Source organism: Kryptolebias marmoratus, linkage group LG15 (genome assembly GCF_001649575.2).
Source record: "Kryptolebias marmoratus isolate JLee-2015 linkage group LG15, ASM164957v2, whole genome shotgun sequence".
Taxonomy (NCBI): Eukaryota; Metazoa; Chordata; class Actinopteri; order Cyprinodontiformes; family Rivulidae; genus Kryptolebias; species Kryptolebias marmoratus.
The window spans coordinates 33126246-33139379 of NC_051444.1; the positions used below are offsets into that span (position 1 = coordinate 33126246).

The window sequence follows — 13134 nt, forward strand, 5'->3', positions numbered from 1 at the left end:
ATTGTTAGGAGAGTGAGAACAATTTGCAAGCAATCCAGCTTACATCACATCTCAGCTTTAAAAGCTCAACTCCACACTCTCTATTTCTGAATTGAGAAAGCTCCTCGGATGAGAAGCGAAACGTCTTCAGCTACAGAATAGAAGTTCAGTTGTTTTTGTTTTTTAACTTTTTTTAAATAAATCATCTTAAGTTGAGAAATTTTGCAGGTGTTTTCATCAACTCTTGACAATAGTGTTATGCTTAAGCATTAGACTGAACACTCCATTGTAGATTTTAGGAAAGTGAAATCTGAGACCTCTTCTGTTTAAACTTGGTCTTTCTTGTTTGACATAAATGTGTTCCTTCACTCCCCTATTAAACCTTCTCTGTCTGAAATATAAACATTTTGGTCCTTTTTCTCTCTGCTCCTGGTGGAAGGCGGACGTGTTTCTTTTCTGCCCTGATGGGACATTTTTTGCTGGATACACAATGGATTCCTGGAGGAAATGGAATATTGTTTGTCTAACAATTTTGTCTCTGGAAGACATGGAAGATCTTTACATAATTGGGTTTTTGATAACAGGATTTCTGCTGTTTGGATCAGGTAGTTACCTGACTTATCGTCAAATTCGTTTGATGGGTTCAGCGGTCAACACTCAAACTGTGTGCTTACGGGAGCTGAATCGCAAGTTGGATGTGATCCTTTTACAGGACCACAGACTTAATTGCGGTTCCAGGACTCATGAATAATATGGGTTACATCTTGGAGAAAGTTGCTCACTCGAATCAGGCGGAATGGACCTGGAATTTGGCTGTTTGGATTCGCCATTGAGAAGTATCAGCAAGACTTTTTAAGGCAGATGGAAAACAAGTCGGCCTGACCCAAAACAACTATTGTTTTGTGAATTCTGGCTCCCTTCACTGGCCTTGGCTAGCTATCTTAAATTTCTCCCTGGATTTTATGTAAACAAGATGCTCTGCCTCCCTCCTGCCTAAGGACATCTGTGGATCTGCTCTGGGTTGGCTGATAAACATTCCATCACATTATCAAAGACAATCTCTGTGACGTGATTCATGGACTTCTCTACAAACACACACACACACACACAGGTACACACACACACACACTTACAACATGCAACACACTGCCTGCAACTGCTTCTACACACACACACTTTCCACTGTCTTTAAGTCATCTCTGTCATCCCACTCCCTCCCTCCCCTCCTTCACTACTTTAGTCTAATTATCTTAGTAATCCTTATGTTGGCTGTTAGCGGGCCTTTTTGGTACTATTAGCTAGTCTGTTGTACCTTTAGTTTAGCATTATCATGTTGATCTTAGTATTTTCTATGTTGGCTGTTTAGCAGGCCTTGTTAGCAGGGGCGCCGTATAGGGGGGAAAGGTAAGGACGATTCCAAGGGACCCATGACCGACAGAACCTTTTCTTTTTTTTTTTTTTTCCATGATGTCTAAAAAGCAAACGTCCATTTCTAAAGACCCCCACACCCCACCGCCCCCCCTCGCGCAATATGGTTTGTTCCTGCTTTAATTAGCGCGCACTTGCCAATACGTTGTTTAATAGCTGCCAGTAAGTAGTAGCGACAACGAACGACAGAAACAACCATGCTCCCTAGAAAAAAGGTAAAGTCAGGCTTCCAAAATAGGAAATAGAGAAAAGAAAGAGAAGAAAGACAGAAGAAAGGGTGTCAACCTGTTACCCACTTTTACTCGACGAGAGGTAATTATCAACCTAATTAGCTCAGCTGGCGTAGTTTCACGCTAGCATTAGTTAGCATTTCAGTAGCGTTTAATCAGCGATCATACATTTACCTTGTCTGATCCTTTTATCACACTTAAAAACAGATGAGTCAGAGTCAGCAGCAACCCATCATCCTATCCTAACTCCTCCCTGCCCCTGTGAAAACGGTGAACAATTGTTAAGTCACATTACATTTTTTCCTCTTTTATTACCGAATAAGTGCAGTCATTTTTTATCATTGTGCAGCAACCTAGAGCTGGGCTTCTAGCACAACACCACCTTGATTTGATGCTTTAGCTTGGTAAACATATATAGATTTGATTTTGATATTGAACAAAAGTGAGGTCATTTTGGTAAGCAAATAGATGGTTAATATGGGCTAATAACTTAAATATTTGAGAAGTATTTGGACACCCAGAAACAATACAAACATGCATGGAATTAATTTGTTTTGATACAGAACTATAGTTAATTTGGGCCAATTTGCTGTTCCACTGTATTAGTGCAATTTATTCCTCATTGACAACTTCGCCAGTAAGAAGGCTCGTCGCTGGGCTCTTGGGGATTCAGCTTAAGAAGAGCCAGGATAGCTGTTCGATGTTAGAAGTGAGGAAAAAGTTTAGGTTTTAAAAAGTTACATGTTTTTGTTTTTATCTTTTGTCTTTATAATGTTCTAAAAAAATTACTATAGGGTGATGTTGTTAATATACTTTACTTTAATTTGACTGTACGGTTATACATGTTACGTTAGTTACAAAACAATATTGTATTTGCTCTCAGTTTAAAGTATCATGTAGCCTTTGTTTCTACTAAATTATATAGAAATGTTAGTACTGTTAGTAGTTAATATACTGGCTTTTAACCAATTTTACGGTCTGTTAATCATTACATCAACCTCTCCAGGGAAGGACTAAAGGTGGAAATGAGCATTTTTTGTATATAATCAGGTATCTATCCTTTTAAAATGTTAGTAATTTGTTAGAATTTTTGTTTTAAATTTTTTGCAATAAAAAATAAAGTAAAGTATGGCCTTTGGGAGGTTTTTTGTCTGCTTTTACACTTGCTTCAAATAGTGACTCATGTACTGTATGCAGACTGTTGCATATATTAGTCACAAGAACAATTTTATAGACTTTGCATTCATAGTTGTGCTAGAACTAAAGTTAGACCAAAGGAAATGATACAATTGCAAGCCTTTAAGTTAGGTATTTGAAGATTTTTAATGAGTCAGATTCCAGAGATGTGGAAACAGCAGTTGCACGGGCGGGTAGAGGGGCCCATTTGGATTTTTTGTCATGGGGCCCAAAATTTCTGGCCGCACCCCTGCTTGTTAGATATTGTTAGATTGTTAGATTCCTAATTGTTGTTTAGTTCAGCTTTAACTTTATCATGATTTTATTTAGATTATTGTAGCTACTATTTTGACTGTCTTAGCTCATGTTCAGATATGTTTAGTTTCATGATTTTATTTAGATTATCTTATATTTCATTTAGATTATACATGATTGATGTCCTTACTTCTGTATCTCTATATTTGATTATGATGTTTTTATGATGTTTGATAGGATGTTTTTTATCTGCATTTGATTATGTACCTGATTGTTGTTTGTGTTGTAAAGCACTTTGAATCGCCTTGTTGCGGAAAAGTGTTATATAAATGTAGCACCCCACTGCTCTGTCCGCTCGTAACTGGGAGGAGAACTTAAACTCACTGGTGGGGTGGCTAATCGGGTTCGTTAAGTTCTGGTAGATACCACGCAGGTTTACCTATGTTGAGTAAAATCGTACTCACTTAATTACACTACACACCTTTGGTGTAACACAAACTCCAGACAACCAGCTAACTGAAAATTTTCTTTTAATAAGAACTTGGGGGAAAAAAACTAAATCTTTAGTTCAACACAAGTTTCACATAAACAAAATAAACTAAAGTTGCTAAGGCACTTTTTTTTCTGTTCAGTTCCTTATGCCTTACTCACTTTAACTTTGTGTTTTATGAAAACTCTTCCTTTTAACTATTATTTTAAGATAACCAGAATTCAACTTGTGTCACATCAGAACTCCATACATTTACCGAAATTCACAGTTCTACATACACAAAATCACACATGGGCCCACACTCTCACACACACACACTGTCCGGTACCGGTTAAGGGCTGTTTTTTTTTTCGTTGCAGGCCTGATGAAGCTAGGGTGCGATGTCTCGTACACACTCCTCTTCTCCCCGGTTTAAACAATAAACCAACTCTGACCGGCTCGCTCAGCCGACGTCCTCTCCGTCGGGGATGCTTCGCGAGTCCAACTTCTTTCAGAACTCCGCCACACGAGTTGCAGGACTACTCTTCAATCCCGCTAGCGCCAGCGTCGCCACGTTAACGATTGCCTCTCGCCACCTCGGCTCAGCCGCAGTTTTCCTCGTTTCAGCCGCAGTTTTTTCCTCCGGGCATTTCGCTACAACACGCAACCTCTGCACAACTCCGCAGAGATCTCCATCAGCTCCCTCTTTCTTCTCCTCTCCCGCGTTTCTCTCCTCTTCTTCTTCCCATCATCCCCTTCTTTTTTTCTCTTTTTTTTCTGTTGCGTTCACTTGTCCCTCGTTAACCTAAACTACTTTCGTAAATAAGAAAGTCAATACAGTCTTTAACGGAGGACATAATTAGTCCAACAATAATACACTTATGTAACAACACAAGTCCCTTCTAGAAAAGCTTCGGCTTTCTGTCTTTCCCATAATTTCTCACGTTACAACAGTACACATTTCCCACATATATATAATCACCCAGATAACGACTTACAAAAACAATGATACAATTTTCTCACATATAATTTCTGTGTGCATAAAACCAACCTTGTAAATATTTTGTAAATATTAGAAGGCCTTAAATGCATGGTTTGTTTAACCAAGGGTTACATAAATAAATTTCACTTCACTTCAAAAGAGCATCCCATATCCTTGAGATGTAGGTGCACAGTTGAGGCTTATCCTGAAAAGCAGGCTTTCCTTTGTTGAAGTGAGCCAACACTTCAATAAATCCCGATACCTATTTCCCTCTAATTCACACCGTCATGCATTTGTTAGTTTGTTTTTTGTTGTTGTTTTTAATTGCCATGTCCTTGATGACTGAGAATATACACCAGCATAAGTCTTTACCAGTGGCGCTCAATCATGGTCCTCGATGGCCAGTATCCCGCATGTTTTAGATGTTTCTCTGTTTTGACACACCTGATTTGAAAATACAGATTAGTAGTACTTGAGGGCCCAGATTGGGCACCACTGGCCTTTGCTATGATCCCTCTGTACATATCCAATCCAACAGTGCTGATTTTGTATATACTGAAGCATCTGAGAAGGTTTTCTGTCCTTGAACTTGTCCCTGTGTCCACCTGTGTAGGTATTTGGTGCTAGAACATGTGTCCGGAGGTGAGCTGTTTGACTACCTGGTAAAGAAGGGCCGCTTAACTCCCAAAGAGGCCAGAAAGTTCTTCAGACAGATCATCTCAGCTCTGGACTTCTGCCACAGCCACTCCATATGGTTCGTATTATTCACAAAAAGCCTCTGTAGGTAGGGTGGTTCTGTCTATTACAGATTCATCTTCTGATAGAAAACAGAAAACTGTGTTCACTTTAAGCCTTTGTAGATCAAATCTGTGCAGATAAAACAAAAACAAATTTGTATTTCTGTTTAAAAGTGTAGAATATACAAATACTTCTGTGTAAAGTGTATTTTCATCAGATTCATCAGTGCTGACTGACCACTGCTGCAAAACTAACTGTGTCTGCAGTTTCTGTCTGCAGACCATCTGGTTAATGACTGGGGAGAATCTACAGCTGGGTTGAAACACAGTACTTCTACAAACACAACTGCTTGTGTTGTGCTTAGGCCTGTCACAATAACAAATTTTGCTGGACAATTAATTATCTCAGAAATTATTGCAATAAACAATAAGACCATTTGGAGGCTGTTTTAAACTAATGTAATGATAATAATATAATAGTGCAAGTACATCCTCTCAAAGATGAATTAACTTTACTTTCAAAAGAACACTTAACAGTGGAACTGGAAAACAAAATAAACAAAACAACTGAAAACAAAAATAAAATGGACTCTCAGCCTCCATTAACAAAGAATGCACTTGAATAAAAACTAAAAAAAACAAAAAAACAAAAACGAAATAAAAGTCAAAACAGTACAGATTATTAAATCTGTAAACTAAACTGCCCTTCAAAAAGTAGTAATCATTAGTTGTATATAGAAAAGATGGACAAAACTGCCAGTTTTATAAACAAAAAATGCAAACTAACAACAGCACATGGAGATAAAAGCACAAATGTGACATACCGGCTCGCAGAAGTTCAGCGGTTCGCCTCAGTCATTTGGTTTGAATCTGAAGTGCTCCCACACTGCTGCTGTTACTTCGAGCTTGAAACCAATTCCATTTAGTCTTTTTCCCCCCAATATCAAACAGCGTTTCTTTAGCTTGCTAACTCCTCACGGAGGCTAACGCTGCAGAGCTACAAGCTGAGGCGCCTTGGTTGGCTACCTGAGGGGATAGGCCACGCCCCCCTGATGCTAAGAGAAAGGGAGGGGTCAGTGAAGAGCACCAGAGCTGAGGCTTTTGTCATCCAGCGTCTTCAGTAGAAAGAGAGACACGCCGATAAATTAATTGATAGATTAATTGATTTATCGTTTATCGCAACAGGCCTAGTTGTGCTTCTAGTCACTTAAAAAATAATACACAGAATGTAAAATACATTTTTTATTTTCTTCATGAATCTTATAACTATAAGAACAACAAGGACTGTTTAGATTTACTGCACATTGAAAACATCTGGGTTTGACATAAAGACAGAATGTCAGGGTTTTAACTGTTATTTCCAGGTGTTCATATCTGTATCTAATAAAAAAAAATAAAACTTTTGAACCCATTCGCATTAAATCAGCTAAATTACTGATACTGCCAGGTGGTTTCTGTTGCAACCCCAACAGTTCAGTAGATCGACCCATGGTAAAAACAAACAAACAAGCAAACAAACAAAAAAAACATTTAAATGTTGGTTAACTGTGGTAGTTGTCTTGAATTGGAGTGACACCAAAAGTTAATCAGTTGTAGATGTACATCCAATGATTGAAAGTGGTTCCTGAGATATTTTGCCAACAAAAAGACAGGATTAACTGCAATACTTATGGCACAGTTTAAAAATAAATAAATATTGCTTGACGTGCTGGGGATAAGTCTCAGCTACCACACCCTGAATTTGAGCTCAATCTTTATAAGTATACATGTAGTTATTTTATAGCATTTTTGTTAACCCTAAAATTGCATAGCTGTAGTGGCCATCTCAAATGTGACTATCTTCAAAAGTTAATCAGCTGTAGGTGTGCTTCCAGTGGTTACTTTCGAAGAGTTTTATTCAAGTCCATCCAGTCCAGTTCATAGGGTATTTTGCTAATGCTACAGACAAAGGAACACAATGTTCCTTTGTCTGTTCCTTTGTTCAGGAGAAAATATTAAACAGAAGGGTCCATTTCAGAGGAGTAATGTGGAACGAGTGGAAACATTCAAAGCTGTGAGGGTCTGTGGGTCCTATCAAGGTGGAGACAACAGTACTTACCACAGGGTAATGAGGGAAGATTAGCTGCCACTGAGACCCTGTTTACATGTGAACAATCCCCTGGAAATCTTATTGATTTTTTCATGTTGATTGTGAAAACATAACACATTCACACAGTAAGATGAGACTGCAAAAACATTGAATCTACTGTAGGTTTCATGCCAAGTCACTAGCTGGCACTGTGTTTTTTGTAGACACTTCAGTCTTAGGCATGAAAAAGTTACAGACCCGTTCAGTATTTGTAGAATTTGAGAAATGCATCTCTGCTGACTCAAGAGATGGTGTAGCACATATATGTTCCATGTCAGAAGGTCTGATATATTGAAAAGAAAGAGCAACACAAACAGCACTTTTCTGTCCACCTTTGTTACTGATGTTCATCTACTCATACAAGCAAAGAAAAACTATTGACTGCAGTTGTCTAAAGTGTGCATGTGCAATTTCACATTGCTGGCTTGCATTTTCAAAAACCTCCACTATGAAAACTTGGTTTCAAAAATTTTGGTGTCAGAGATTCCAATCACTGTTGTTGTGTATAAGAACACCCAAAGCACAACAGAAATGTTTTGGTTTCACCTAAAAACAGCTTTGTATAAATAGGGCTTGTGTCAGTATGGTTTGTGACTAGTACATTTTATCATTTAAAATGGTTTTAGGAGAAATTAGCTTTGCAGAGAAAAAATAAATAAAAAACAAGTTGACAGTATTAGCAATAAACTAAAAACATTTAAAAAATTGATCGTTCATCCAAAAATCGAAATAAAATCACAGATGACTCCCATAAATTTTGGTATAGGCCTAATTTGTTCATGCCCTTAAGTTAAAACAATTTTGAAATAAAAATAATTATTGTGTGCGCAGAGCATCAACATACACAGTTTGTATTGTACGCAAAGATTTTTTGAGATATAAATGAAAATTACAAGAATGAAGAACAATGATCTGGAGAAGAGGCCTTAATTATTTTGTTACCTATTAAATAATGTTTTCAGAGTTACAAAAGATACAAAAGCTAATTTCAAAACTTCTGAAAAACTAGATTGACTGACTTCAAAATAGATTACAGGTTATAGCCGTGGTGTCCAGTCCTGGTCCTGGAGGGCCACTATCCTGCATGTTTTAGATGTGTATCTGCTTTGACACACCTGTTTTAATCAAAGAGTGATTACCAGGTTTCTGCAGAACCTAAAGACCTGCTATAGAGCAGGGAGAGTTTGAAATTTCCAGTATCATTAAAGGAACATAACATTCTAGCTCATTAAAACAAAAGTCAAATTGTTTTTTGGCTCTTAGTCCACACTCACACTTGCCACTTTTTGCCATATTTCTATCCAAGTGTCAGGGTGTGTTTTTGGACATGTATCTTGAATTTGGTCCAGCCATGTTTGTGATATGAAAACTCAAAAATATAACCTCCACTAGTGTTTGACAGCTATAAGCTTTAGGCTCAGGAACACATTTACTTTCTCAATAACATGTTTTTAATTTTAGTTAAACTTAATTTAGCAGAGATATGCTAATTTTCTCATTTTGCTAGTTAACACCTAAAACTTGAACATAACTTGCTTAGTTTTTAAAAATTCAAAATTTCCTACTCAGTCTTTTTCTGTCTTGTTGTTTACATGCAATATGAGTTTTACAGCAATCAGGCTTAAACCATAAGAGGAGTTTGCAACACATGATGCAAAACATAATTTAAACTTCTGTAACTCAGTTATACAAGAAGATGGCAAATATACAAACAAAAAAAAAGGTTTAGGCATATTTTGCAGTGTAGCAAAAGAAAAAAACAAAGAAATATAGATGGAAATGGCCATGGCCCACTCTATGTGATGCAGAATTATTCAGGAATAGAGTGGTATTATGATTTTGTATGCATGACAAATAGTTTAGGATCCAGAGGCCAAAATGCATTGACATGCCTCCTATAGGTGCCCTTATGTCATTTTTTCAATATCAGCAGTGATCCAGGTACTTGTCTTGCAGTTTAGGTTGCAGTATGAGTTTTACCAGAGAATCATATTAATAATGAAAATCTGAGCAAATACAACAGAGTTCTCTGCTCCACTGCGAGCGTGGCTTACCTCCTTTGGCTTGGTCCCTTAATAATATATTTCAGCTCTAATTAAAAGTTATTATTCAACTCACTGTCACCCTTTTCAGCAAAGTCATTTAGCACTCAACATTATACTGCATTTCCATAAAAAATAACAAATTTTCAGGTATAAATTTTGGTTTGTTTGTTTCTTCACATAATTTTGTATTTTTGGTGCGTTTTCTATCTGAATTTAAGTTTTTTGTTTGTTTGTATATTTTGTCATTTAGTGATGTTTGTCATCTTCTTGTATAACTGAGTTACAGAAGTTTAAATTCTGTTTTGCATCATGTGTTGCTTTATAATCACATTCTGAGATTTGATGACATGAGTTCTAAGAGTAACCTGTTTGGAATCTGGTCTGACAGTAAATAGTTTTTACATTCATGAATACCTTCCACAGTTTGTAATGAATACATAAATGTAGATTTAAACCAATCAGAATGTTTAAGTAGTAAATGGTACATGTTGTTGTTTTTTTGATCATTTATGACATGGTCATAAATAAAGCACTAAAGTGTTTGCTCTGTTCAGCTGACTGAACAGATGATTTCCTGCAGCTCTTCTGCCTCTCTCCTCATCAGCTAAAGCCAGGGGTGATTTTAGAGGCTGCAGCTTCTCTTGATCTCTTTTCATCTCACTGAAACCCTTAGTTCTTCCTTTCTTGGCTGTAGTGCTGTGTATGTAAGTGCAATTGCACATCAAAAATCCTCTGCATCTGAATCTCAGCATTAGACATCAAGTGTTTGGCTTTGAAGAACTAGATTCATTATACACTCTGTGTTTTCTACAGTGGGCCTGAAGTGCAAACCACATACATAAATCACTATACACAACTACAAATTTAAAAACACAACAACATTAACAAAAGACAATTACAAAATACAAAAACGCAATGACATTAACAAAACGGAAGAGGTAGGACCGAGTGGAAGACCTGAGAAATCGCTGACTGGATGACACCACTTTTGGCTTTTGAACCAGAAGTTATTCTGATTTTAGCACGTTTGTTGAAATTTTTTTTTTCAAATAATTCTTTATTAACAAATGTTAAAACATTGACATAAATAAAAAAACAAAAAAACAAAACACACTTGTTTTTTTGTTTTTCGTTTGTTAAACCAAAATGAAAAATTGGATAATGAAGCGACATCCAGGTTCCGATTTTGTGCCCAAAACGAAAATGGAAAAAACAGACAACTAACACTCACTTTCGATTATCAAGATTTCATTTTGACAAGTGGTCTGACCCCAGAAATTCCCTCTGCCCCGCTATGTAGCTTATCACTTGTATACACACGTTCAAAATGGCGGTGAATTAATTTGATTTTCACCCACAGAAAACCATATCTACTGACTTTTTTTGTATATTGATTAAAAACACACAAGAACAGAGTAAAGTCAGAGAAACGGTAGTTTGCCGAATCAGGAAGTAAGCCCAACTTGAACACTGTGGTTAAGCCAGCCCACACTCGATTTGGATTCGATTATGGTGCCCTCCTTTATGAGCGCCTTTCAAAATAAAAGCGAACAAGAAACGTGCTAAAACCAGAAAAACTTCAGGTTCAAAAGCCAAAAGTGGTGTCGTCCAATTAGCGATTTCTCAGGTCTCCCACTGAGACCTCCCTCTTCCATTTTGTTAATGTCATTGCGCTTTTGTATTTTGTAAATGTGCTTTGTTGATGTTGTTGTGTTTTTGTATTTGTAGTTGTGTTTAGTGATTTGTTTATGTGGTTTGCACTTCAGAGCCACTGTAGTTTTCTGCAATCAGAAAGATTTACTTTTTAGTCTCAGAAGCAACATTTTTTTTTTAGGACAGCAGGTGCAAAATTCAAGCAAAGCATGCCTTGCTGGTTAATGAGCTAGCTTGCTGTCTGCATGCAGGAGACAACAGTGTTACTTTTAAAATAATAAATTTTCAATGCCAGCTTACCACCAATGGGCAAATAGGTGGAAAAACGTTTTCAAAACACTTACCATCCTCCACTATGCCTTTCATTAGCCAACAGTTACTTACATGTTTATGCAGGATAAGTGATACAACTTCATAATTGGTAAAAAAAAAAAAAAATCCTAAAAAGTCATTGAATGTGCAACTCTTGATTTATTTTTTTTTTTTTTGAATAACACAAAACTGAGTTTTTGGACATTGCACTTTTTTTTGTATCATTGAATACTACTATTTTTGTAGTTCCAGATGTACAGTATAAAAGTTATTAAATATATGAATGAATGTATAATGTATGTATATAAAACTTCTATATTACATTATTACATATAGTATAATTGCTAGATCAGCATTAGTTAAATTACAAGAGAAGGGTGTATTCTTGTTAACCTTGTACAGAATAACTGAATCAATAATTCCCTCCAAAACCACTCATCCAAACTAGTTTGATCAGTGTTATGGCTTTCTTACAATTCTGTTTGAGTTTCATGAATGTTTTTAAAAACACATACAACTAGTGACACAAATGGGTTCACAGGAAATGAGAAATATGTAATTTAGATAGCCGATGTTTTGATCACAAAAGTTTGTCACACAGGGCAAAGAAAAAAAATTACAAACTAAATTTAGGCAAACAACTAAAAGAAGGACGTGCAGATGCCAGCACATGATCAGCACACACTTTAGGAGTTGTGGAACAATAGCTTCGCAAGAGCATGCCAGACATGTTTGCCCTCATCTGCATCCTGTACCACTGCCACAGCAGTTCCCATATGTGCTACTGGTGCATCCCATTAGGCATCATGAGCCTCTCTTTCGCACAAATTGTGAAGTTCTATGTAACATTCGTTCTTTTTTACTAGACAACGCCATCTCCCCTTTAGATGGCAAAAAGCGTTTTCCACCACCACCTGTGCCCGACAGAATTTGTTATTAAAGTTTTGCTGTTCAGCTGTCAGTTGTCCGCCATCAGCTACACAAGACAGTTCTTCAAAGGATATGCTGAGTCTCCCAGGCTGTAGTAACCAGCAGTTGTAGCACCAGTGTCTATTGTGTGAGGGGGTTTCCAAGACTGGCTAGTTCCCACAGCATGGACAATCTCAGCACCCTCACAGCATGGACACTCCCTGGCAGTCCTGCAAAGGTGTTCCATAACAACCTTTATGATTATGATTAAATTAGTCTGTATAAAATTGGGGTGGCACAATGATGGGTATGTGGGAGCCATTAATACCACCCACACAGTGTGAGAGACCCCACCTGTTCTCAAAATAGGCTGCCATTTCTCTATACCTACCTGCAGTTGGAAATCAGATCAGTTCTGGCAACAACATGTCCTTTGTTGTAGCACAGAAGTCCTGGACACACGTGCAGACAGTTGTGATGCTCACACCAAACAGATGACCAATGCTCCTGTACAAAGAGCTCAAGATTCCACAGTGCTATAGCTAATGTTTTTTTTTATGACACACATCTGCAGAAACTTGTGGCTTGTTGCTCTAATCCAACAAGTAATTTTGTCCAGAGGTAGTTCAGTGTTTCCTTGGATATTTGTAAGTTCTGCACTCACTGCCCATCTGAGTAGCCAGGAACAATACAGGTGCTGGTCATAAAATTAGAATATCATGAAAAAGTAGATTGATTTCAGTAATTCCATTTAAAAAGTGAAACTTGTATATTATATTCATACATTACATACAAACTCATATATTTCAAATGTTTATTTCGTTTAATTTT

The 13134-nt window shown here is 37.1% G+C and overlaps 1 protein-coding gene across 9 annotated transcripts in view; it reads left to right on the forward strand.

Moving 5' to 3' along the window:
• Positions 1 to 13134, forward strand: part of LOC108243991 (serine/threonine-protein kinase BRSK2) — a 263837-nt gene that overhangs the window by 140682 nt on the left and 110021 nt on the right. For all 9 annotated transcript variants that reach the window (XM_017429805.3, XM_017429801.3, XM_017429802.3 and 6 more), the window contains exon 4: positions 5133 to 5273. In XM_017429805.3, the coding sequence (XP_017285294.1) occupies positions 5133 to 5273 (141 nt within the window). The remainder of the gene's footprint in view (positions 1 to 5132; positions 5274 to 13134) is intronic.